The 27,918-nt window shown below is 36.7% G+C and overlaps 1 protein-coding gene across 5 annotated transcripts; it reads right to left on the bottom strand.

Annotated features, from left to right (window-relative positions):
* Positions 1–305: 305 nt before the first annotated feature.
* On the bottom strand, positions 306–27,236 carry LOC107803639 (uncharacterized). Of its 5 annotated transcripts, none has more exons than XM_075237146.1 (15): positions 26,810–27,235; positions 24,219–24,893; positions 23,301–23,507; positions 22,878–23,186; positions 18,031–18,140; positions 15,743–16,933; positions 14,669–14,810; positions 14,428–14,596; positions 14,121–14,284; positions 13,197–13,282; positions 12,286–12,385; positions 4,801–4,862; positions 1,493–1,595; positions 937–1,145; positions 306–838 (listed from the first exon to the last, which is right to left on the bottom strand). In XM_075237146.1, exons 1-14 carry the CDS (start codon positions 26,981–26,983, stop codon positions 969–971), a joined length of 3,669 nt encoding a protein of 1,222 aa, XP_075093247.1. In that variant the 5' UTR covers positions 26,984–27,235; the 3' UTR covers positions 306–838; positions 937–968. The 5 variants fall into 5 exon arrangements, 4 of the variants coding, with proteins under 4 accessions (XP_075093247.1, XP_075093248.1, XP_075093249.1 ...); XM_075237147.1 differs by having other exon boundaries at positions 306–835; XM_075237148.1 differs by lacking the exon at positions 4,801–4,862 and having other exon boundaries at positions 12,286–12,351.
* Between the last annotated feature and the right edge of the window lie 682 nt (positions 27,237–27,918).

Genomic DNA, 27,918 nt, shown 5'->3' with positions numbered 1-27,918 from the left:
CCACCCGAGCACTTAAAGTTACATAAATTATTTAAAGGATGGAAAAGAAATGGGAGACTATTGCACAAAATGAGAAGTTTTTAACTCGTACTTTTTTTCTTTCTCATTTTTTCTCTATTGATGACTCGTTTGACTATTTGCATCTTGTATAATTGACGTTTCTATTGATATCGACAAAACACAATGCACTTAGCCTAGTTTGGAAAATATGGAAAGGAAAGAAGAGATAACAGTACAAGAAAAACAAGAGAACAAGCGTCCCTTCATAAAGTGAGAGGCAAGTTATGTTTCCGTGGACTGTATTCTTGCAAAGAGTGATCCCATACTAAAAACTCAAACAGGAAAACCAATTTCTTTACTCATAATGTATACAACATAAACTAAAAGAAGTTACAATTACAATTCAACCGAGTTATCAACAAAGGCTAAATTCCACTTGTGCTACATACAGCATACAATATGTATGACATGCCAAACTTTTAAACTCATTGAAACCTAAACGACATCCTATAATGTGACAACCCAAAGGTCGCAAGTCTGTGTGTCAAGATAGAGAGCCAGATTATCCGCCTGAAATAGATTACCGCTTTCAAGGATCTTATATAGAAATGCACGACATTTAATGTATCTGTGCTTGTTGGGCATGTGCGAGCCTTTGAACAAAATGTACCCACGAAATGTCAAGGTGCTATTGCTCATGAAAAATCTGACCACGTGATCATATCCAAGCACCTGAAACAAAATACTCTCCTTCTGCATATAGTCTCCTTGAAAGGGGGCATTCCCAGCCCACTAAGTGAAACCAGTGGTTTCTTTGTCACGACCATCTAAACCTCTTCTGAAAGGGATCAATAGAAGAAGTCAAAATATGTAATAACTTGGGTGGAATAGGTAGTTCATTTCCTTCCTTTAGAGTCGTACTTGAAAATTTCTTACCTCATTCGAGTCAGCAGTCAATTCTTGGTGTTTTAGACGAGAAAGACCTTGTGTCCCATCTGTTTACCAATAACCTCTGAGTAATGGTCGTTATAATTCAGACGCTCCCAGAAACATGACAGGCCGAATTCTACATGTCTGGGCGACTTAAGATAACATATATACAACTCTTTGATATTCTCAGAAAATGTTTTCCTTATGTGAAGCACCTGCAAACAGCAATAATATTTTGTATTTGGTTTATTATCTCCAGTCTCTTAGAGGATGTTAAATGCAACTTTTTTCCGAGGTAGGTTGATTTATATTCAGACATGCCATTCCCCCAGACCCACAGAATGAGAACTTGAACTTGGAGATGCACAACAAAATAATCAAAGTATGCATGCAAGGCATGAGTGCTGTTGCTGTACTAGAACCTTGGAAAACTCACAATCAAGGACTAAGTATTACCCCTTCAAGTTGACTTCTCAAATAATTATTTGATAACAATCTGTAAAAAGTTCCCAAACCAACAAATGCCTCCTGAACACATAAACATGCAGATGTTAACAATCACCTGTGAAATGTCTCCACTCAGACAAGATCGAAAATCCACCGCAGATTGCAAGATGCTTCTTATAATGCTGGCAATATGTTGAGTTTCCTCAGACAGGAAGCATCTGTAAAGGTTCATATTGAAAACATTAGACACGTTCATCAAACAGAAAGTCAAAATTTCTGAGTCATCAACGACAAAATCAAAGCAAAGATAGGGACTTGTGCCTAGACAAGATAGGTCACAAGATCCTAAACTCTTAAGGGTCCCAACATTAGGTAAACTGGTAATAGGTATGGTTTTGCTCTGATATCATATTATAAAAAGACTTTAGCCCTTAAAAATCTAAATGACATAGAAGTTCCAATATTGAATCTTCATCTAAATGATATCAGGTAACTGGAACATTATGAGCAAAGGAAAAGCATTAAATAAACACAAATGCTAGGAAAAGTGAATCATACAAGCTCTGGTATCCTTCTAAAGTAGAAAGAACATCTTTACCTGCTTCAAGGCACTCTAGAGGGATAAAGGACAAAATATGACATCGAATAGTCTTTAAGGACTCAAACAAGATATAATAGACTAACACAGAAATTACTTCGCACACATCTAATCCAATCATAACAGGTTCAATTTCCCTTAAGACAAAGAGACTCTGGTTCCATAGGGAAGTGTAAACCGAAACAGACACCATGGAAACCCAAACCTCACATCCCCTTCTTGTTAAGTTGTCAATTAATAAAGATATGCAGATAGTTTGCAACTGTTATGAAAATGAATCTTGGGTTTAACTTAATGCCAAAAGCTAGCTCATGAGGTAAGGCTTGCACAAGAATATATAAGGAGATAACAGCTCATTCTCTCAACCAATGTGGAACACTTAAGACACCCCTGCACGCCTAGGACTGAATATCTGATTCGTGAACAATATAACATAATGGCCCAACATTAGGTAAACTGGTAATAGGGATGGTTTTGCTCTGATTTACGTTAAAAAAAGACTTAGCCCTTAAAAATCTAAAAGCCAGCTCATGAGGTGAAGATTTATCAAACAACATAAGAAGACAATAGCTCATTCTTTCAATCAAACACTTAATAGAAACTAATGCATTGAGACCCACGCCCATATCTAAAGTAGTAGGATGTCTCTGGGAAGTAATTACTTATGCACATTTTTTTAACATTACATGCAAAAGATCAAGTAGGATGTTGAGTAGGATGACGATGGACTTCATCAAAAGATGCCTTTTTGGCAACCCCTCATGAAAGCAATGAAAGAATCCTTCCGCTCTATTAAGGGTCATTTCATTCTAATACTAAATAATTTGTTTGTTAAAGCAAATTAGAGGTTCTCTGAAACTAGAGGCTATCTACATCTAGCACTAATGTTTCTTGTTATTCATCTAGATAGTTTCAAAATCTATCCAGAATGTATGCCTGCATTCATACCCATAAGTCTTCATTTGAAGGTGCAAATCATTTGGTCATATAGGAGAGTTGCCAACAAACAGTCACTGGCATACACTCTAAAATACCATAATTCAGTTTTCAAGAAAACTACTTCCCACATTCCAACAATTTTGGCTTTTATCCGATATAGAAATGTCAAACTCAGTTTTGATCCGTCATTTTTGCAAAATAAAATGGAAAACCATACAAGTACATAAAAGTTAGTATTATTCATTTTAAAGATTTATAATTTCCAAATACTACACATCTATGTCAAATTAGCATGTCACAACAGACAAGTTTTGGGACAGAAGTAGAGTAGTAGTCAATTTTGCCAACAATTTGTCAACTTATCTTTATCAGCAGATCTACTTTCCTTTTCATTTTTCCCCTTTTAATATAGCATTACATTTTAATGCTCATTAAATTGGAACAATTGGACGAAAAAATGTTACAACTATTAAGCTAGATAAGTGCAGTAGCTTATTTGTCCTGCTGCTGGTAGAGTACAATAAGTTTTCTGTAGAAGATAAGAGACAATAGATCATAAGAAATCATTTAGTGTTGTTCAGTACCAGAAAAACTTTTTTGTTTTCTCCATTTATAGTTCAACTATATGGAAAAAGAAAACTCCAATTTCCTATAACGAATAAGTGGAAAACTAAAAATGAGCTGTCAAGTTTTTCATACTAAAGTAGAAGAATACAAGATGTGATACACTTATCCTTCCTTTTCATCCTTATTATACAAAGAAGTGGAGAACTACAAACAGATTCAGTGTCTCAACCAACTACGGTGTCAAATGAAATGTTCTCACTCTAAGAGCCCGTTTGGCCATGAATTTTTTTCTACTTTTTTTTGAAAAAAATTCACTTTTTTCGAATCACTCTTTGGCCATAAAATTTCCAATTTTCACTAGAAGATGAATTTTGAAATTTTTCGAAAATTTGAAAAACTCCAAAAAACTGTTTTTCAAAATTCACTCAGATCACTCACAAAAATTCAAAAAAACCCAAAATTATATTCATGTCCAAACACAACTCTAATTTTCAAATACCATTTTCACTTGAAAAAAAATTTAACCTTTTTTCGAAATTTTACAATTCTTATGTCCAAACGCCCACTAAATATCATCTTTCTGACTCACCATCACAAATGTCTCCTTCCGTCTCTCCACCATCCCTACCCCTCATGCACACGTAGACAACATCAAAGATTCTCCAGGTGACTGTTGATTGTCACTTACACTTAGGGGTGGCAAAATGGTTAAAGAAAGCAGTTAACCACCCATATTATCCACTTAAAAATGGGTTGGATAATGAACTTTGTTAAAACGGGTCAAATATGGATAAGAACCATATTATCCATTTAGAAAATGGATAACCAATGGGTCTAACTTTTACATTTGTAAAGCCTCAAATTGGGGGTTCCTCGAGTTAGGGAGACTAAGAATTCTCCCAAAAGTAATCATATGTAAGAAGTCATGGATCTGCCGGTTAACCCGTTTTTTATCCATATTAAATATGGGTCGGGTCGGATAATTTATCCATTTTTCCATTACTCGTTTTCGACCCGACCCGCATGTTTGTCACTCCTACTTACACTGGTCACATAATCAATACACCCTCCTGCACTACTACTCAACCACAGATCGTATTCACCTTTTCCCACTGGCTTAAAACTGAGGCAAAATGACAAGATCCACAGCTGCAACTTGTTGATTAAATCCCAAAGTATTGCACTATACAAAATTACACACAAAAGTATCTCTCTTTGAATATTGTTGATAAACTTTTTTTGTGTGTGTGTATCAGAGAGAGAGAAAGGGGGGGAAGGGGGGGGGGAGTAAGAAAAGTGGCCACGTGAGCTGATCTTACATGTGCACGGAGTCATCCAGGTATGCCATATGTGCAGAATGCAGATCCATCATATCTTTGACCTGATGACGAAAGAATGGCATCACAAGTATGGAGTAAAATCTCGAAAACTTTTCAGAATGACAAGAATCTAATTACTAAAAGTTAAAAAATATTTTTTAAATCTTTTTTGGATAATTTGAAATTACTCTTAACACAGTAAGCGCTTAAAAACCTGTTTGAGCCAGACACAACAAAAAATACACCAATGAAGAAAATAAAAAGTAGAACTGTATTTCTGTAGAAAGAGATAATATAGTTTGCATTGCTTGACAATAAAAATGAGAACAATTTGACACTTCTGTCTGGTAAGTTTTGAATGAGAATGATCCATTCATAGAACATGTGAGGGAAGCCTGTTTGCAGGAATTGGTCAATATGTTCATTTAATTGCTAAATTAACCTACCAAAAGATAACTCCAAGCCTTCAACAATCCATCGATGCTACATCTCAAAATTAATATTTATTATTGACCAACACCATGCTGAAGAAACTGGCTCAAGTAGCAAAATCCTATAAGCAAGATTACAGTATCAAGTGTTGGTCCTTCCCCACCCCCATCCCCAAACCAAAAAGTAAGTTAAACATTTCCTCAAAAATACAGATAATTTATAACCAAAAGGACAACAGCAAATATTTATTGAATTTCGACAGCTTATTAACTCATCCAAATAGGTTCACATCTTAGCCATTAAAAGCATAGGATATAAGAGGGTCTATCAGAAATAGCCTCTCTACCTACCCAAGATAGGGGTAAGGTCTATGTGAACACGACCCTCTACAAACCCCACTTGTGGGATTATACTGGGTATGTTGTTGTTAATGTTGTTGATGTTGTTGTTGTTGTTGTTTTTGTTGTTGATATAAGAGCTTGGAAGTTGGAACCATTCTTTTTTTTTTTTTGAATTGATAACTATTGTATATATTAAAAACATCAGTACATAGGTTGCACTGAAAACCAAATTTACATGAAGAGGATTTGTAGATGTTCTGATTTGAGACCTAGCAAGATCCTAGTATGTCTATGATTGTCAATGTATCTTCTGTGTAAATCTTTTTACACCAAAAACAAAAAAGAAGAATACAATTGAGTTTGATCTTCTGCACTGGATTGCTTCTATCTTCAAAACATCTAGCGTTCCTTTCCCTCCAAACTGTCCACCATATACAAGCCGGGACAATCCTCCATCTATCTCTATTAGTTGCTTCAGCTCCAGCTTCTTCCCAGCTATAAAGAACATCTTTAAGCCTGTATGGCATTGACCATGAAATACCCCTAAGACTAATAAAGATTTTCCATAGTTGGTCTATAATCTTGCAATGTAGAAATAAATGGGTGACAGTTTCAGCATTTTCCCCACATAGAAAACATCTTGAACACAGAGAAATTCCCCTTTTTATGAGATTATCCTGGGTTAATACCACCTCCTTTGCTAGTAGCCAAGTGAAGCATGCTACCTTGTATGGAATCTTTGTTTTCCATATATGTTTCCAAGGCCATGGGTCTACCTGTTGATTATTATGATTCAAAATCTTATATGCATCCTTCACCCGGTAAACCCCTCTGTTGTGCCTCTGCCACCAAAGTGAATCAAACCCTTCCTGTAATCCTTTAAATGCTTCCAGCTCTTTGTAAAGGTCAGCTAATCTTGTTATCTCCCAGTCATTCAGCTGTCTTCTGAGAGTGATTTCTCATCCTTGATGACTCCTCATATCAGCTATTGTCCTATGCTGGTTTTGTGCTAAACCAAACATATCGGGGTATCTTTCCTTTAAGCTTCCGTGTCCTAACCAGTTATCATTCCAGAATGATGTGTTCCTTCTGTTGCTCACTCTTATGGAGGAGTGGTTCTTCATTATAGGCCAAAGTTCTCTGATGGATTTCCACACACTTACTCCATATGATGTTCTGACTTTTTTTGACACCCAGTTATTTTCCTCACCATACTTAGCTTTTATCACTTTGCCCCATAAAGATTGGGGTTCTTGAGAGTACTTCCATAACCATTTCATTCTAAGAGCCTTGCTTTGATTCTTCAAATTCCTTATTCCTAAACCACCTTGTTTTTTAGCCATTGTGAGTGTCTTCCATTTAACTAAATGGAAGACCTTTTTCTCCTTATTACCTTGCCAAAGGAATGATCTTCGTAGTTTGTCCAATCTCTGTAAAATGTCGGCTGGAATTGGGAACAAAGACATCATATAAGTAGGAAGTGAGTCTAATACTGAGTTGATTAGAACTAGCCTGCCCCCCAATGATAGGTATTGCGATTTCCATCTTGACAACTTCTCACACTTTTCTATGACTGAATTCCAGATCTCTTTTGATTTGGATCTTACACCAAGAGGCATCCCAAGGTAAACAGTTGGTAGGGACCCAACTTCTCCTCCCAATATCTGTGTCAGTTGCTCCATGTTGTTAACTTCATTAATAATGGGGAAAATATTGCTCTTTCTCCAGTTGATGTGTAATCCTGAGACTCCCTCAAATAAGACCAAAATGATCCTTAGGAATCTAAGTTGTTCCTTTTCAGCGTCACAGAAGACTAGAGTATCATCAGCATATTGGAGATGTGTGATCTCTAGATTGTTTGCCCCACTCCTGTTTACCTCAAAACCTTTAACCTATCCACTGACTTTAGCCGTTTTGATCATGTTGTTCAATCCTTCCATGGCTATAATGAATAGAAAGGGAGATAAAGGATCACCTTTTCTTAGACCTCTGTGTGAATGGAAAAAACCTTTAGGAGATCCATTTATGAGAATGGAGAATGTTACAGTAGATATGCAAAATTTCATCCATCTATTCCATTTCTACCCAAAACCCATTTGTTCTAGCATTCTGAGTAGGAAGCTCCAATTTACATGATCATAGGCCTTCTCAATATCTAATTTACATAAGATTTCAGGTTCTTTCTTTTTTATTCTTGAATCCACAGCTTCGTTGGCAATCAACACTGCATCTATTATTTGTCTTCCTTTGATGAAAGTCATTTGTTGAGCATCGACTATTTTCCCTACCACCCTCTTAAGTCTTTCAGTCAAAACTTTTGAGAGCAGTTTGTAGAAGCTCCCTATCAGACTGATCGGTCTGAAATCTCTCAATTCTTTCGCACCTGTCTTCTTTGGAATCAAAGCTATATATGTTGCATTGAAGCTTTTCTCAAACATCTCCTGCGAATGAAAGTTGTTGAAGGCCTCCATGATGTCTTCCTTCAAAATGTCCCAACACTTTATGAAAAAACCCATTATGTATCCATCCGGACCTGGGGCCTTGTCACTTGCACACATCTTCAGACAACTCAAAACTTCTTGTTCCTCAAAGTTACTCTGTAAAGACTTCCTCTCTGATTCAGAAATTCTTGCTATTTTCGAAATTGACCGTTGGTCTCCACTCTTCAGGTTCTGTGTATAACCCCTTGTAGAATTCAATGATCTCGTTCTCTATTCTGGCTGGATCCTCGACTACTTCATGTCGAATCGATAGTTGATCAATGTTGTTGTTTCTCTTGTGTGCATTGGCGGTACGATGGAAAAATTTTGTATTCCTGTCCCCTTCTTTGAGCCACAGAGCTCTTGATTTCTGTCTCCATGCACTTTCTTCATTCTTGAGTTGTTCCTCAATCTCCATTAAAGTAACTACTTTCCTCACTGATTCCTCCTCTGTCAGCGCTCTTAGTTGTTGTGTTGCCTCAAAACCTGCGAGTTGACTCATTAATTTTGATTTTTGCAATCCCAAATTACCTTCACAACTTCTGCTCCATTCTTTTAGCTTGCCCTTGAGAGCTTTTAACTTGCAAGCTAAAATGTAATCTGGTCTTCCTGAGAATTCAAAAGATGTCCACCAGTCTCTAATTCTGTCATCAAAACCTTCCACATTCAGCCACCAATTTTCAAACTTAAAGTATGATTTAGCTTGTTCCCAAGCACCACAGTATAGAGCCACAGGTGAATGGTCAGAAATCAACCTTTGTTGGATAGTTTGCTTGATGTTTCTGAAGCTTTCATCCCATTCTTCTGAAATGATAAATCTATCAATTCTTGAAGCGGTTGTGTGATTGTCCCCTTTGAATCAAGTATAGTAGCCTCCTTCAAGTCGAAGATCTATCAACTCCATATCTTCTATAAAATCCGAGAATTCCACCATCGCCCTGGATCTCCTTAAACATTCCCGTTTTTCAGAAGGGTACCTTGTAACATTAAAATCACCACAAACCGCCCAAGGACCTTCCATCAATCCTCTCACTGCACCAATTTCTCTCCATACTATTTTCCTTTCTATTCTACAATTTGGGGCATACACTCCTGTTATGTGACATTGAAAATTCTGTAAAAGAGCCTCAAACTTGCAAGTCAAAATGTATGCACCAGTCTGTAACATCTCCCCTTTCCATACTCTGCAATCCCATAATAACAAAATCCCCCCTCTCGTGCCGCTAGCTTCTAAACTTGCATACCTCACCCATCTACCACCCCATATTTGACTGATTATTTCCTTAATATCCCCCTCCACTTTTGTCTCTTGCATGCATATAATGTCTGCCCTCCAGTTCTGCACTTGACTTTTTATGATCTCCCTTTTCTTCTTGTCGTTTAAACCCCTTACATTCCAGGAAATTACTTTGATTTTCATATTGAAATGATTGATAGATCTCTTCCCCTACTCCTTTTCCCGTCACTCTTGAATTTGACATCAAACGAAGTTAAACATTTTAATTCCAGTGAGACGTTGCCGACAGCTACACCATGAATCCTCTACATGAAGCTGTCTTCATAAGGCAGTGTGAGGCGCAGAGGAGTGATTATATAGCCAAGGCATATGGGTAACAATACCGGTGCTATTGTCCCCTTATTTGTACTTTTCCTAATTGTTGTATTTTTCTTTTCTTTTATTAATAAAAAACTAGCCCTAGGCGCTTGACTAGTGGATTGCCAAAAAAAAAAAGGATTGATAGATCTCTTCCCCCACTCCTTTTCCCGTCACTCTTGAATTTGACATCAAACGAAGTTAATCCTTTTAATTCCAGTGATCCTTTGAACCTTTGTTTCTTCACCTCCAACTCTGTCTCCACCTTTCTAACATGTCTGCAACTGTCAATTTGCATTAACAACTCCAATGCTTCTTCTTCATGGCCTTGAAAATCTACTCCAAACATTTTCCCCAATTTGATCATATTTTGATGAACCCATAGTGTTGCATCCATGTCTTTATCCATTAATGGGTTGTGTTGTTGAACTGCTATAGGAGTCACCTCCTCGATTTCCCAATCTTGGATAGAGCTAAAGTGTTTTAGTTGTTCCAAAGCACTTCCAGCTTGATCTTCCCCCATATTTGTGTTTATGATCTGCTCCCCTGCCTTCTGTTCCAGTCTTGCTATCTCTGCTCCACCTTCTGGCTGACTGCAACTGTTAAGTGTTGCCTTTGGCATACTTTCAAGGTTTGCATTGGAGATTGGATCCCCTGGACTAGACTCTTTTGCCTCGAAGTAAGAAGGTCCTCCCATTTCCTCAATATAAGGCTTCAGCCTAATATCATCTGAAAACTCACACGAGAGATCATTAAAAATGACTTCTGCAGCCAAATCGAAGTCATAGGATTTCAGCTCGTTGTTTGTCACTTTACTGCTCCGATTTATCGAACTCGAACCATGTATAAGTTGCACACTTGCCTTTCCTTTATCAGCGTTTTGCAATATGGTGCATCCCACTTGATTGTTCAAATATCTCTCTGCTTCAAAGGATTGTTCGTTTTCCTGCATCTTCAGCTCAAATCTTGCCTGTCTTTCAGCCCAGATTGGGATGAAAAATTTGATACCGTCTCTTTCAATCCCAACCTCATTGGGAATCTTTCTGCCATCACCAACAATTTTAATTCTTGCCCACTTAAGATGATTTTTGAGATCAGTTTCTTCTTCAGTAGCTATCCATCCCCCACAGAGATCTCCTATTTCTTTGAAGATCTTTTGTGACCATAGATGTAAAGGAATCCCCATGGCTCTAATCTAGCATGTTTCCGCAATTTGTGAGGTTGGAATGCATCCAACAGTATGATTCCACCATTCCAGGTGAAGCTTGAACTTTTTCCATCTCCAGTCTCCTTGCAAAATCTGCTCCGCCATGAATCTGTTTGGAAATTCAAATAGAAACATGTTGCCTGTCATTTCATACATGTTTACTCCATATGCTTTGTTCCATGAAGCACTAGCCCATCGCCTTATGTCTGCTAAAGTGGGTCTCTCATTGATTTCATTCCCAAAAAACTCGACAATGCATCTTTTTAGTAAACCAGAATCCTCGCTACTTGTCGGTTCCACAACAGAGATATCTCCATTGTTTATGCTGACCTTTGCCTCACGAAGGGTATTTGATTGTCATTTACTCTCCTTGATTTCTTTGACATAAGGATAGTTGTCCACAGTGATTCTAGGTGGAACTGTGGGATTCATTTTGGAGGTCTGATGTGTGAATCTTTCTATCTTAGCTGCTATGTCTTTCCAACCTGCATTCAAAGCTAACTCTGGAATTATAATAACAGACCTCCCTTCTCCCTTCAGTGACAGAATGCTCATATATCTTCCATGAACGTTGAATTTCCTGGTACAGAAATGTTCTGTCATATGTTCCTTGTACTTCCATCGCTTCACTAAATTCATTTGATCTGTCGACGCTTCTTTAAGTACGAAACAAATCCATTCCATTGCCTTTCTGCCCATGGATGAACGTCTCATCATGATGCGGCTCCTCTCCACCCATTCGAACCATACATCTTTGTAGGAATTCCATCTGGTGATGTCAAAAGATTTGAATCCTGCGTTGAAATAAATCTGGTCGTCTCCCATATTGTACCACCCAGCTGCTCAGGTTATGGAAATTATAAGGAGTGTTTGATGGTTATCACAGTTGAGTTGTTGAGGTAAAAGAAACTGAAATCTGGACTAAACAGAGGTTCCCCGCTCCCCGGAAAAATAAAAGTCGTCGGAAATCTGAAAAAATTGTACAGATCTGGTCGGAATTATCAGTAGAGGATGTTGTCCAAAAAAAAATTTTGAAAAGCTGCCGGAGAAGGGCTCACGTGCCGGCGCGTGGCGACTAGGTCGCCGGAAAGTGCCGCGCGTGGCAGCTTCTTCGTCAGAAAAATTTCAGTGGAGTGGTCGGAATTTTGAGGGCTTTCTAATGGTGTTCATGGAAACCTAAGATTCCTTGATTCCCAGGCTCCTCGGGGAGTGTGCCTGAGAGCTTGAAAGTAGAGAGAGAAAATTCCCAGGCTCCTTGATTCAGCTTCAGAAGTTGGAACCATTCTAAAACAACATTATATAAAGCATATTGTAGGATACTGAAATGCACAAGATTAAGACTAGCAAGAGGCTGATAATCACAAACCAAACAGCAAATAAAGGGGGAAAAGGTGAAATTCATTAAAACCCAGATCAGAAGGTGCTCCAAACCTTATCCTTAAGAGAATGCATGAATCTGCACCAGGACACATGAGATAGTTGTGATTGTACATATTGCTGCAACGTACATACAAAATGATTAAGCTGGTGCCTGGAATGAAATTCAGAACCACGTAAGTAAAACAGCAGAAAGTAGCAGACTCTAACCACAAAAGTAATGAAACGACTCAGCACATATAGCATATATGATTGAGTAGAAAATCATGGGATAAGCTTATGTTAGATATAAGAGAAGAGATTGAAGAATAGTGATGTCTACGGGCTTTTATAGATGGTTTACACTTAACACATTTACTTTCTTCCAACATCACTAATATATTTTATATACAACTATAATATTCAAACTCACAGCTAAGTCGCAGACCCTCCAAGCGTCATGTCATACCAACTTGCTTCGGTTAGACTTTTCTCGCCACAATGCTCAACAAGTTACTTCGGGTCGTAGATATAGGTCTTAGGTCCATTTTCATTGTGACTCTTAAGACATTTCATTTACATTTAGCATCAATGTGATTATGACCCAACAAGTGTTTAAGCGCAACACGAAATAGCGCACAGTTGCTTTGCTTCGCGTTTCCAAGATAACCAAGAAATGCACGGTGTGGCAGCGTGCTTCTTAGGTTTCTATCAAAAGAAACTCTATAGCAAGATCTGAAATATCTCAACTTTGAACAAGCTCGGAAAAAGCTAGCATCTTTCTGCATATATGATTGCACACAACCTCTTAATAAAAAAACCCATAAAAGAGCAAGCAACATCATACGGAAAAACATGTCATACACAAAAGCATAATATCTTGTGATTATTCCTTTCACATAGAGTTACCAGACAAGCCTTGGGTCAAATGACATCAAGTTAGCCAGAAAGAAAGAAGACAACAATAATTAAAACGTAAAAAGGACCTTGTTTCAATTAAGATGGACAGTTGCTTTGGTTCTGCATTGCCAAACGCAAAATGTTGATTCTTCTTGTCCAATTTAGAGAGATCCTGTTCACAAGGACAACATATCAAAATTATTAGGTGACTTAAAGCATCACTTATGTAAAATAATTTGGTTGAGCCAACTGTCAAAACTACAGTTGTGATTATCCTGTGCAGTGTAATCATTTTATTTTATTTTATTTGGTTTTGGGAGGATTTAATGTAAATATGCACCCTCAGTTATTGTTTCATTTTATCAGCATGATAGGGAAGGGGTAAGATATAAGAGATATAAACTTCCTAAAATACTTCTCCACCTTAGTTGAAGCCCTTCAAAATCAAATGCATTCAAACACTAACTAAACTGTGATGGCGGCCACTAGAAAGAATTCCAAAACTAAGGAAAAATAAGTCATATTAAATGGTATTGGATTGCGGTGACTGAACCACGATTTTCAATACTTAACAATTATACCGCAAAACAATTAAGCCCACTCTTCATTCCTTCATACAATATAGATTCAGTTACTAACCTGTAGGCTCCATAAATCAATGCCTTCACAAGGCATTTGACAACAAATTAAACATGGATATCCCTGTTCTCAACCTGTATAGGCTAATGAAAAGAAATGAAATAGGGCTTTCCATGGTCACACAAGAGGTAATTTCAATATTAGGTAACCCGTAACTGCTTCATTGGTCAATCCCAAGCAGGCTGGAACTTGCTTTAACTTCAACGAACTAGGTGTATACAAGTTCTCAGAATAAATATAAAGAGACAGGGAATAAGCAAAGAAAAGAAAATGAGAAGGGTTGAGCAAAGACATAGAAACATAAAATCCACGCATTACATATATATACATGATGAATTTACAAAAATATGGGACCAATATCAAATCAGTACCTTTAATGAGCGCCATATATCACTTAAAGAGAAAGCAGCAAGCTTGACTTGTATCAGAAAACTAAAGATGTCCGAGTACATTTTTAGTGCGCCAGGAGACAATATGATGCTGAGTGGCCAATCTACTCGATAACCCAAACCCAAACAATCAAAGGAGTGGATTCCTGCCAAGAGTAATATAGTTCTAAAAGCTGAACCAAAAATGCCTGTAGAAGATAATGCACCATATATACAGATGCAGAGAAACAAATGGACAGAGAAAAGGTAAAACGTAAGGGTCCCCTTCACAAGAAGATGTTTGCCATACCATAAAATGTTCCTCTACCAGAAACTGAGATGTTTGTCATACTCCCTTTCACATAGACAAACAAACGATCCTTATAAGGGTCCCCTTCACAAGAAGATCTCTGAACTGACAACTCAAGAATGCCCTGAATTGCTGATATTCTCTTTTCTGCCTCTACGGTGTACCATTTCTGTTTCGAGAAAATACACAAATCAAGAAAAGGAAAGTAAAAAACAAGCTATAAAGTGGGAGAAGAACATACATGATGCTGAAGAGAGCTGACAAACAGATGTGCCCAATCTGCTAATTCCATAAAATGATACCTCCTTAGAGCCAGCAAATGTTCATGCAAACTAAAACCTTTATCAAGTAATTGTATAGTTAACTTGCTCAAGTATTTGTATCTAGCAATGTCAAGGAAAAAATGAGAGGCCATATAAGAATGCCTTTGCCTGCTCCCCAACAGGTAAGGGTTACTTAAAGAACATTGTGATGATGGTGATTAATAACAAATAAAAGTTTAAGCAAAACAATCATTTCTTTTTTATATATATATGAAAAAACAATCATTTCTTTTCGAATAACACTCTTCTTAAAATTAGAGAAAGAAATGAAAATATCACTTTCGCAGATATAAAATAGCTGAAGAAAGTATCAAAGTTGAGGATTCAAAGGAGAACATAAGAGAACTATGGCCCGCCGAGGAACAATGGATCTAAAACACAGTTTACAGATGTCAAAGTGGGCAAGACAATGGTCACTATTCAAACTTGGAGAAGGAAATTGGTTCTAGAGGACTGGCCCACCAAGGAACATCAGCCCTGCAACTCAAATACTTCACTGACCTTGAACTAACCGATTTTTCATGAAAACCCATCATCTGAGACTGCATAAATCAGGTATGTCTAAAATAATTCCAACTTCAAAATCCTTGAATACTCATATTTTATCAAGCATCATGTCAACTACATAGATGATCGTCCCTTATTGAATAATATTTTAGCACTACAGGTCACAGGAATATCAACATTTGAGGTACTAGAAGCATGAGCATCTCTACCTCTTTCGTTAATATTTAACTTCATAATGGGGGCACTTGAGTCAGCGGCCGGAGCCCGACAGCGTCTTGACACACATCCAATTTTTGGGCTATCTTGATTTTAATCTTCTTTGCTAAGTAGTCAGAAAAATGTAAATGAAATTCTTTCCTCGTCATGAATGGGGAGAAAAGTTGGACGCCACAGTAGTAAAGCATAAACAAACAAGGGAAAATAAAGACAGTTTACTGCAAGTGTTGATAAGCTGCATTTCATGCATCTAGAATATATAAGGATACTGAAGCAAAATCTCCTCCAACAGGCACTTTTTGATAATATGATCCAGTGGCATCTCAAGGACTGTCACCAAACTAGTCTTCGGAAATCTAGCAGTTGTACTGGCAATCTTGCTAGAATTAGCAAGCAGTCTCTCCCAACCACTCCCACCAGCAGCATTTTCCAATGATGAGATTTTTTGAATGTGAGCCTCGGAACCTACAGGGGAACAAGTATGAGACAGCTCTTCCTTTTTCTCCAAGTTCTTATCAGAGTGATCTTTTAAGTTATGTTGACAACTAGTAAGAACAGCAGCAGTAGCTGCTGTACCAGTCAAAACAGAAACCCCAGCTCCTAACTGATCTCTAGAATTGGCAGCAAACTTTTCTATATAAACCTCGCAAGGATCTCTGATAGATGTGAAATTAAAAAAAGGAAAAGATTGCCTAGAATCTCTTGAGCACATTTGTTCAGGCTCCCTCTTTGGGTTAACAAGAGAACTTCTAGCCAAAATTGGGTTCATGCTTAGAAAGTCGGAGTTATGCTTCAGCTTCCATGATGGCAAACTTGTTGAACTTAAAAAAGTACAAGCTCTATATGGATGCTGATCCTTTTCATAAGCCTCAGGCAATGAAGGATTTCGAGGTAGAACTGAACCACTAGAATCTACGTTGTTAGGCAACTGGACACCAAATTTACAACTGCCTACTTCCGGCTCAATCTCAACTTCATGCGACCATGTACTCTGAGAGCTCCTCCTATCAATATTCAGAAGATTTCCTGGAAAGCAATCAGACAGACAGCAAGTATTGTGGCAACTATTAGTGATCCGGTTATCAAGATCCTGCAGCGTACTTTGTTCCCCACTTCTATAGGGCAGAGAACTGTCACATGCAGCTCTTTCACTGTTACTAACATCCGTGGAAGATATTTCCATCCTTCTACATGATTTACACGAAACATATTCTGCAGAGCATGAAATCTCATCTTGCGGAAACTTCTGCTTCTGCAAAAGACCATCATCAATAAAACTTAAAGCAGATAAATAATCTGGCTCCAACACCACATCAGTGCCAGGTCTGTTGCTCGGTAGGTCAAAATCACTTTGCCCCTCTGAGTTTTCTTCTGATGAAGCTTCAGATGACTCCAGGAGATCTTCGGTACCAGAAAAATCATCGTCTGTGCTAATCTCAGCTTCTATGGTGTCGTGAACCCTAAAATTCAGATACTATACTCTTTAGTAACAGGGAAAGGAGTGATACAAAAATCAAAAAGTTACTGACAAAATGATCAAATCTGCGTTAAGAATGAGTGGAAAGAAAATACTCAGCTATGCAGCTCTAGCGACTCAACTAAGAGTTCAGTGAACTCATTCAATGTAAAAGAGTTCGGGTATCCAACCCAAAACTTAGGGCAATGCATTGACTAGTCCAACACTTTTATAAACCCTTAGATGCCCCTAATATACCTGTTGTGGACATTATATGACTCAACACCCTCTTTTATGTGCAATATAATTTTAGGGTTAATACGTGCACTTTAATGCAGACTTAAGTGCATTAGAAAGGTCTTTCTAAAGGTTGCTTAATACCATGCCAAAGAATTTGAACACACCAATGCAAAATCATAAAGCAATGGGTGGAGCATCCCCAAACCTTTATAGACCTCTTTTGACCAATGTGGGATTGTATATAATCAACACCCAGTTGAATCGTGTGAAACATTTCATCTAAAAGTTCAAAATGTTAACAAAACAATACTTTTATTTATTTATTTTAGGTCTTCAACACACTCCCTCTTGTGCAGCCGAGATTCTTTTTCATGGGCCAAGCAAGTGGAAGTTTTCTTTTTAATGAAAGAGTGAGGCGAGACTCGAAAGCAGGACCTATGCTTTCTTCAATACCATGTTGAATTGGTAAACAGTCTCACCTAAAAGCTTAAATTATTGAAGAGTGGATATTTGATTTATTTATATCTTTTACATCACACATCCTTGGGATGCGGCCCTTCCCCAGACCTTGCATGAACGCGGGATGCTTCGTACACCGGGCTGCCCTTTTGTTTTCTACATTTCTAACTTCAGATCATGCAATTTTTGCTCCCTATAGACAGAAACCAAGAACTATAGAGATAGAATGATGGATAGATAGTAGATAAATAGTTTTTAAACAATTAGATTATAGACAAACAGTCCTGGACGGAAGCACAATCAAATTAGATTATAGACACAACAATCCTGGATGGATGCACAATCAAATGAGCCAGCACATGGGGACATGCACAATGAAGCGTATAAAGTGGGTACACTTACAAAGTTTGACCTCTGGTATCGTTTGAATATGCATCCAAGTTGTCACTAGTTGAAAACAAAACAGGAGAGGTCAAGTTCCTTGCATGGTTTGCATACCTAGGTTGCATGCCCTGGAGAGATATTTGGGAAATAGAAATCTTATGGAACACGTGAAAAAGCTAAGAGAAAAGATTAGCCTCGTTTTACTTCTATAATAAATAAATGGTGAGAGGCTAGAATTACTGTGAAAAAAGCTGGTTTAACTGTCTAGATTACTTGTTGCATCATAAAAATATCCGACAATTTTGTTCAACAACGCAGATGTATTAAACTCTTATTAGGTACTCTACATATGCAGGAATAGAACCTTTAAAAGTTAACTTCTGGAATGTGTAATCAAAATTAATATATTTGCTTGATATTAAAAGACAAAGAGGGGAGAAGCAGTGGTTAATGCTGAAGAATCTGTGTCGGGAGGAATACATAACTGGAGATGAGATGGGCATATTGGATTGTGGGCATGAATTCCATTGTGGTTGCATAAAGCAGTGGTTAATGCTGAAGAATCTGTGTCCTACAAATGTTAAAGTTAAGCTCTCTAATCAAATGATCATACAAAATGTGGATCTCCTTTTCTTACTTAAATTTGGATAATAGGCATCAAAGTTTAAGTACCACTTTTTACTTATATAAAATATTAAAAAGAAGTTCGACTATACTTTTTCTTCATTTTGAGTTTTCTCCTCCCCTTCTCAATGGCAGTTCTTTTTATCAAGAACTGGTGTATTCTCTTTAGCTATCTAGTATGTGCAAAGTAAAATAACGATTTGCTTCTTTAGGGGAATGTCTTTCCTTTTTCCCTTCACTTTTTCATGGCTAGCTGGTCTAAAAGAGGCGATGAGAATTCTTTTCGTCAAGAGCATGTGTGGTTCTTTAGCTATCTACTAGTACTTGCAGTGTAAACTAAGAAGTGACTTATTTAAGTACTAAGGAGGAGCTACTTCTGCTCGATCACCCGTTCGATTTTACATTCACAAGGCAAAGACCTTTTGATGAAGCGGCAGTCTTGGGGGTAATAATTTATAAAAAATAAATAGATTATATAGCGATTATTCTGCAATTGAGAAGGGACTACTCCTTCGCTTCCTTTCACTTTTGCTAACTGCTTTTACTTTTTTATGGAAAATAAAGACAGTGATGATTAAATTTAAATCTCTCTCCCTTAAAAGCAGGGAAAAGTTATATTCTGCATGAGTTTTGAAGCCGTTACAAGTCAAAACCAAGACTTGTCGTCATTCGACACCTTAAGTTGTCTTACATTAATGACAGAATCTGGCACGATATACTCAATATTAGCACCCGGATTGTCAAAACTCGACGTAAGAGAAGTTCATTAACTAATTAATCAAAAAAGGAATAGTTCATTAACTATCATTTGCCATTGTGATACATCCCTCAGGGTAGTTTTAGTGCATGGTGGCTTTAAATGGAGAAAATAGTCTTACATCTTATGTATCTATTTCCCCTCTTTCCTCCTCTATTCCTCCGCCCCTCTCTCTATCTGTGTCAGAGAACTTTTAAAGAAACAGCGTAAGAAAGAAATGGAGGAAGATATAATTGGTGATGCAGACAGGTGATTCTGTCTAAGCTTCAGATAGAAGTACAACATCACCTTTTACTATTCTCATATCATTTTATCAGATATTCGGTCATCTGTCTTTTATTTTTAAGACCTAAATCTTCAACTGTACCCGAAGTTTCTGTCTTGCATGATCTACGAAACTATCTGAACTTACCCTCGTGATTTAAGTTGATCAAATAATCAAAGTAGCATAACTATACCTCATTGATCTCATTCTCATTTCAAAACTTGTTTGGAATTCCTTTAATATACTTAACTTACTTTAAGTTTTTATCCTTTTTTCTTTTCTAAAAAGAGATTTTATCCTATATGTAAGATGACAGCTTTAGATGCTTGAAATCCAACCAATCAAAGCTATTTTTCCTCTTCTGATTCCCTCTTCTCCACCCCAGCAAAGAATTCCCTGGAAAAGAGGGTTGGGTGGGTGGGTGGGTGGGGGGGGGGGTTACATCTTAATTCTACATACTTTAGCACCTGAAACTGTTCATATTGCTCATGAGTGATTACATGGGTTCAGGAACTGAAGAATATGTTAGTGAGAAGACCTTTATGCGTCTTATTATTTAAAACGCATAGGAAATCCTTTTTCTTTAAAAATCTTTTTGATACAAATCTTCTTGAGACATTTGGTTTGAATAATACTACATTATACCTTTAAGCGGAAAAAAAAATATGAAAAACAGAGAATATGCCAGGTAAAGGACAGTACTATATATAAGACATGGTTACATACCATCAAAGACAAAAACAAATTGTCATTTATTTCATTTTTCACATATTATTACATTGGAAAAAGATACATGAGAAAAAGGAAAAGTGACACTTCTATTGAGGGATTGTCACGACCTTTTACTGGACAAATTAAATTCTCTAATGTTCACTTTTTTCCATCCATGGTAGCAGGACTTGGAAAATCATCTACAGGTGGAAAACTATATGAAACAATGGATGGTTTAGATCAAAAACAAGAAAGGGAGAGAGGAAAAGAAACCATGCAGAAAAAAAAAAGTAAAGAAGACAAGAAGAATGGAAAGGAGCATCAAATTTTAGTTTGGGGTTTGATCTAAAGAAAAAAGGAACAAACTGGTATTACCTTGACTTTAATACATTTATATGCATTTTTAAGTTCATAATATCAAAGGTCAGTTTTGGCATCACAGATTTCGCCAAAGAAGGTTTCTTTCCCTTTCATTTATACCTGAAAGGAACTAGAGTTTTTGTCAATTTTCATATTAACTGCCCTTGCTCTCCCCCAAAAATTCATCCAAACTAAGGGGGAAAAAAGATTGTTCCCTACTATTCTAGAGTAAAAACATGTCATTATAGAGAACGATTTAAGACCAGAAAAAAGGAAAAAATTTAAAATTCCATCACATTGCTGTTAGGAGATCATAAAAGATCAAGAACTCAAGATTTTATGACATCAAGAAAGCCAGTGTTCCTTTTCATGAAGTGAAAGTTGTGTACGTAAAACTCCAGAACAGGTTGAGTCCAATATCACTCTTTTACCGGAACCTATCTCTTTCTTTATATTCAACCTCGCTGAACGAATCTTGACTTGAACTCACCAAGCAATGAACAAACAAAATATAGCAAACTAATACCAAACTATTAGCTTGCACTTTTTGTTGATAATTGATATTCCAAAAGTATCTTAGAAACACGTATCAGATGTAACTTTGCAGCACTTTATGGTAGAAAGAACAACTAGAACCCAGTATCAATGGGTATATCAATATCATTGAAAAAGACCACAATCTGAACATTTAAACAAAAAGACTTCCACATCATTCAGGCCTCTGATGTCCACATTTTTCAAGGCAACAGGCAGGTTTAGAAAGAATCAAATAAGTTGGACCAGGATAGAAATATCTAACACATCTTTAAAATTATCACCATCTTGTAGTGGAGAAGAGAAAAACTTAAATTTATTTTAGACAAGATTTATCACCTGCTGTTGGCATTTTTAACTTCAATCTCTAAATTTATCCATATTTTCTCCCTCATTTAAACAGATTTCATACTTCAACTAGAACCCAGTATCAATGGGTATATCAGAATCATTGAAAAAGACCACAATCTGAACTTTTAAACAAAAAAACTTCCACATCATGTCAGGCCTCTGATGTTCACATTTTCCAAGGCAGCAGGCAGGTTTAGAAAGAATTAAATAAGTTGGACCAGGTTAGAATATCTAACATGTCTTTTAAAATAATCACCATCTTGTAGTGGAGAAGAGAAAAACTTAATTTATTTTAGACAAGATTCATCACCTGCTGTTGGCATTTTTTTTTTACTTCAATATCTAAATTAATCCATATTCTTCTCCCTAATTTAAACAGAATTCATACTTCAAAAATACTAGTGCAGTATTTTCAGGAGGCAAAAGAACTCTTCCTTGAAACTTTTTACTGATATCTAGGCATTACCAAAAGTAAAGCAGCTATCCAGACTATGTTTAACATCCCTGCAAAGAATTAAGTACGAGATTATTCAATCTCAGTGGAATCTCCAATATATAACGAGATAAACCAGAACAACTGCAGGAACTACCTCGAGTCAGAAGTGAAAAGCAGAAGTAAAAGTTGGTGTTCCCACATCGTATATTGTTGAAGTGTGTAACCATCTCATCTAAAAGCTTAAGTTGTTAGAGAGAAAATACTTTTAGTTACTTAATTATGCCTCAACACGCCCACTCATGTGCGGACCTAATTCTTTTTCACGGACCAAACACGTGGATTCTTTTTTAAAAATGGGTGGCAGGGAAACTCGAACCCTGGGCCTCTGCATGCTCTCATACCATGTTGAGGTATGTCACCATCTTATCGAAAGGTTTAAGATGTTAGAGAGAGCACAAAAATAATTACTTAATCATGTCTCAGCAGATATATCGGAAACAGCTTGTCTACCTTCACAAAATAGGGCTAAGGTCTGCGTAAACACCACCTTCACCAGACCCCACTTGTGGGATTACACTGGATTTCTTTTTTTGGTTGTTGTTGTTGTTATCTCTCAGAAGATATCAAATTAGAGATTCTTTAACAGGATAAACAATCATACAGAAATCATAGTTTCTAATAGATAAACCAGCGCAAGCAATTAGCCAAGATTCAACACACCTTGTTATCCTAGAAAGAAAAAAAAAATCACAGATCCTACAGCTGTAGAGGAAAGCAAAAGATATATAAGAAAGATGATACTGGAACAGTGGCCTCTGAAAAATTACCTCCCGAAATCTGAATTCCATCTTAGTGAAAACATTGTCAACTTTCTCCAGCATCCTTTGGTAATAACTGTTTCTTGAAACCACCATTGTCTCAATAGTTCCTTTCTCAAATAACAAGGACGATCTGAAGCTTGGGAATTCGCTTGAAAACCCATCGATGCCAGGAAGGAGTTCTTCATGAATACCGTTAAATGGTCCAAAAGTATCACAGAACTCAAGTAACTTTGTTATTATTTGAAGCTGTTGACCTGCTCGGAAAAGGGGAAGCAAACAATCCTCCAGAAACAAAGGTAAAACTCCCTGTCGCACCTGAGATATTGAGTAGCAGATGATAAAAACAGACTCCAAAGTTGACACAATAAGCATATCAGCATCGGAAAAAAATTAAAACTCCAAATTCTAGGCAATGACAGACAGCATTACCCTAACACTTGCTAATGGGAAGTCATTAGAGATTCCAGTGTTACCCGGCTCATGATCAGGTTGCTCTTTCACAATTTCCACGATGAACTCTTTAAAAGGATCAGCAATTCTACCTTCAAAAATCCATGCTCTAATAAATCCACAGTACGGTTCCCATGAACGTAGAAACAGGAACTTCAGGAGAGCACAATGGGCTGGATCAGCCATCTAGCCAAAAAAATTCAATGAACGATACCAATAATAAGCAAAAGAGACACCTTATTTAATATCTTATACAAAAAGTTCAGATCAATAAAATCTCACACCTTGTTTCACCCAAAATGTAACTTTTTCCACAATGGTGAATGGAATAATACTTAGCACCACACATTATTGTAACAGCCAAAAATAGTGAGTGCACCATTTGGACAATATCGACATCGCAGTTAAATACCTTAAGTTACATATTTTCCATTAAGAATGCAGGCTATTTCTTTCCTACTTACAAAAATCTCTTAGCAGAATCAGATTAACCATTTTGGATATTTCAGTAGCATTTTCAGGTGGTAACGTAAATTTAGGCACAAAATAGGAAACAGGTTTACTCTAGCCTCAGTGAAGTCTATGGATATGTGTCCTTCTGCACACATTATTACATCGCTCTTTTCCCACATATCTACTAATAACTGGCTGCTTTCCTCCTCAGATATAGAAAGGAAAGAAATATGTAGCACATAATCCATGAAGCATTTACACCAAGATGATAATCAAATACCATGTGTGACTTGCTAAACATGCACAATGTAATCCTTCATGAATCGGCAAAGTACCAGATCAAGCACATACAGTTGAATGAGCAAAAGAACATCAGGAATCCAATTTTAAGAATGTCAAAGTGTAGAACAGCCACTAAATGAACTGCTTCTATATGATGCTAACCTTTAGTTGTGTGTACAAGAAAGTGAGCAGAGCACCACTTCTGGGGAAATTATTAAACTCTAAAAACGCTTTGGCACTTATTTCTTCAAGAGATAATTCAGAATATCTAAGAGCTAGATCACTCATATTGCAGATATTACCAAGCACATCCAGCTGAGTTCTTAGTCCTGCAGAGTGCAGATAAGCCTCTAGCAATGTAATTTCGCCATGCCCAACACTAGTAAAACAGCCTCCACCCTTGGACTTCAAGCAACGCCTAAAATTGACAGAAGCATATAGTGTATTTAGGGCGGAGGTATACCCATCTAAGATTTTCGCCACAGAAATTGCGAAAGCCTGATTAACAAGTGTATGATTGCTCATTCGACGTCCCACACCATCATTAGCATCATACTTTTGAACTTCATCCTCATCTGAATTCCCATCTGGAGTTAAACATGTAAAATGATCGACAAATTTGTGAAGGAGGAAAATGATGCAACCAAAACGCCCAATAGATTTGAGTAGATTTCCCAAAGCAAGGGTGCTTGAAGTCCGTGTCAACAAACTTGGGATATGATGGAAGGATCTATCAGCTGAATCAAAACAAAATAAAGCAGAAAGCTTTTGAATAGATATCAGAACTGATTCTACACCTTGCAGAGCATCCAATGTCAGTCTCACCAAGCTAGACTCCTGAAAGGATGAATGTTCGAATAATAGGTAAAGTGTCTTTTCATTTTCCAGAATTTAGAAGGAAGAAAAAACTCTTAGTTCATTCATCATAAAATGGTAATATCACAAGAGATGAAATCATAAAGATAATGCAACTTTCTATCTTGTCACAAGAAAAAGAGAATGTTCAGCCTTGAGTATCTAAGAAAACAATAGAACCTCAAAGAACATGACCAACAAAACATGTCCCAGCAAGAATCAAGCATAGAGCAGTATCATAGGTTGTATATTATGCACTCAAACTGGTAATTTCCATTCCCACTTCCTCGTTTAATGAACAACAACAAAAGGTGAATTGCAGTAGAAAGTAGAAACCCGAAAAATATTCAAAAGCCGCACTTAACCATTAAACGGTAAATATGCAATTAAAACATTTATCAATTACTTACACCCATTGCAACTTTAGAACTTAGGAAAATCCAAACTACAGGAGAAAACAAATTTCGCATTTCCATTTAGTGCCATATCACAAAAGGTTCCCCAATCTCCCCTTAACTTTGGCTTCAAATTAATTGAAATAACAATAGACATAGCAAATAAAAATTTTGTAAGTGAAATGTGACTCCCCATTTCTCAGTTATCAGGTCCCATAGAACAGTGATGAGACCACCAATTCATATGAAAGAACTTTTGAGCCTTTAAAGTCCATCACATCCACAATATGAGTGCCAGAAACGCGGATGTTAAGATGGATGTGTATTAAGATTCGATAAAATCAGATGATAACATCTGATAGAATGTGTAAGTAGCACACACATAGAATAAAATGAATGAAGGTCGCTTGAGATGTTTCGATCATGTCCTACGTAAGCCTCCAAATGCAATGATTAGTACATGAGATAACCAAAAGATCACATGGAATGATGTTATTTCAAAGATTTATATTCCTTCGAGATCCATGCAAATTTAGGGGAAGAAGCCAAAGACTCCTATAGGCGACACTTACTAGTTGAGATTAGGGCTTAGTCATTATGTTAGTATACATTACAACTAGTGTTCATGGGAGCGCTTTTAACTTTTTAGATTTATATGTCAGTAAGAATTATAGAGAACCTCGAGAACTCGAAAATAATAGTGTGGACTTATATGCCGAGACCAACTAGCCTGGGATTGAGGCAAAACTGAGCTGTTAATTGGCACCAAAACATACATGGGAAATTTGTTCCTACCTTAAGTGAGTCATGTAGCAGTGACATGTCACTCTAGATTTGCTTGAAAAGTTAAGGTACAGAAGAACTAACGTATTAGTGGTTTTATTGCAACTGTCCATAAATTAGTTCATAAATGCAACTTTCTATGAGTAACACTTTATAACGGTAGCGTCCGGCCATCTCTCGTACGCCTCAATAAATCCACAGTACCTGTTTCCATACATTAGCAAATGTACAAAATAACTCTGTCAAAATTCTTAGACGGATGGGAATAAATCACCTAGCTTTTGTTGCCTCTGCTAGGATTGAACCCTAGTCTCATAGTCTCGTGTCTTATTTTCAGCTTCATTGAGCCCTATGCCAAGCAGTGCCAACTTCCTAATAGTGTAACGGTCTTCACTAAGACACAAGCACAAAACAATCCTCATCTGTTGTACACTAGGCAATTAATCTTGTACATTGCCGCTTTGATTTCTCATCGAATTAACAGAAAAAAGAATTAAAATTTCCCACTAAAATCAAAGTGCTCTTTACGAAAACAGCGAAAGAAGCACATAATTCGATCAAAAATGAGGAAAAATGTAAAAAATCTCATAGGACGTGTCCAAACAAAAAAAATGCTATAGCAATACATAAGTAATAAAACAACACTCCACCAGCTATACATCACGGAATTAATACGTACGTTGCCTATGTGCAAATGTCATAGATGAAAAGGGTTCTTACAGAAACGGCGGAAGTGGAGTATTGAACATGGGAAGACCGATTAGTGTTAGCGGAATTGGAAGAAGAAATGCCGCCGCATTCTGAAGGAATTGATTCCCAAGGTCTGGGTGGAACATACAGATCTTCCAACTTTAATTTCTCAAATAACGAAGCCAAATTGGTATCCACTGCCATTGGATTAAGAATTGAAGTTCAGTCAATTTTGCCTCTGATTTCCCTAGGGTTTTCTGGGAAGAGAAATGGGGATTGGTAAAGTTTGAAATATTTGAAATTTTAAAACTACTAGTACTACTCTACTGTGTTTGTTCTAGTGGCACTGTGTAGAAATTAGAAAGAGGGCGAAGAGTATTGAGGAAGAAAGAGAAGGGAAAGAAAGTTTTGTAATGGAGACCTTTTCCCTCCAATTTTGACGATATTTACTGGGAAAACATATATAACTTGGAAATTTAGGTAGTTTTTCGATTGGAATCATGATGATTTTTTATTCTTCATTGAAATTTGAAATATTATTAAGCTATTAATGACATTACATGGCTCTATTAACAATCATGAAAAGAATCACATTCTCGTTTACGTGTGGCTAGTCATCTTTGTCTATCTATTTATGCTATATTAAAAGTGCGAAACTCCTTAATCAGATGTCGTTCGTCTTTATTACCCTTTAAAAATAGATTTTACATTAGACAAGATTGTAATTTAGTTATTTTTTCTAATATTACAGACTTTAAAAATAACTTAAAATTTCTTTCCTTGTTTGTAAGAAATACTAATATTTAGGAATTAAAAATTAACCAACTTACCTTTTATATATATATATATATATTTTCCTTAATTATATTAACCATCTTAACCATTTTATATGACGTGAATAAAATTATACAATATTTAGGAATCTCTAATGTTAATGTGAATCCTTGTTGCTTATTCAAATAGGACTCTAAGTTCAACCTTTTAGCTATTTGGAATATATTAAACTTTTGGTTATTAAATACTTTAAACTACAAAAAATCATAATATTAATTTATGACTTTAAAATTAACTAAACTTTCACTTTATCTAAATTTCACTACTTAAATCCTATTAATATTAAAGTTTGAATTGAATTATAA

This window comes from Nicotiana tabacum, chromosome 18 (genome assembly GCF_000715075.1).
Source record: "Nicotiana tabacum cultivar K326 chromosome 18, ASM71507v2, whole genome shotgun sequence".
Classification (NCBI taxonomy): domain Eukaryota; kingdom Viridiplantae; phylum Streptophyta; class Magnoliopsida; order Solanales; family Solanaceae; genus Nicotiana; species Nicotiana tabacum.
Note: the sequence above shows the minus strand (reverse complement) of the source record. Positions and strands in the feature narration are given on the sequence as shown.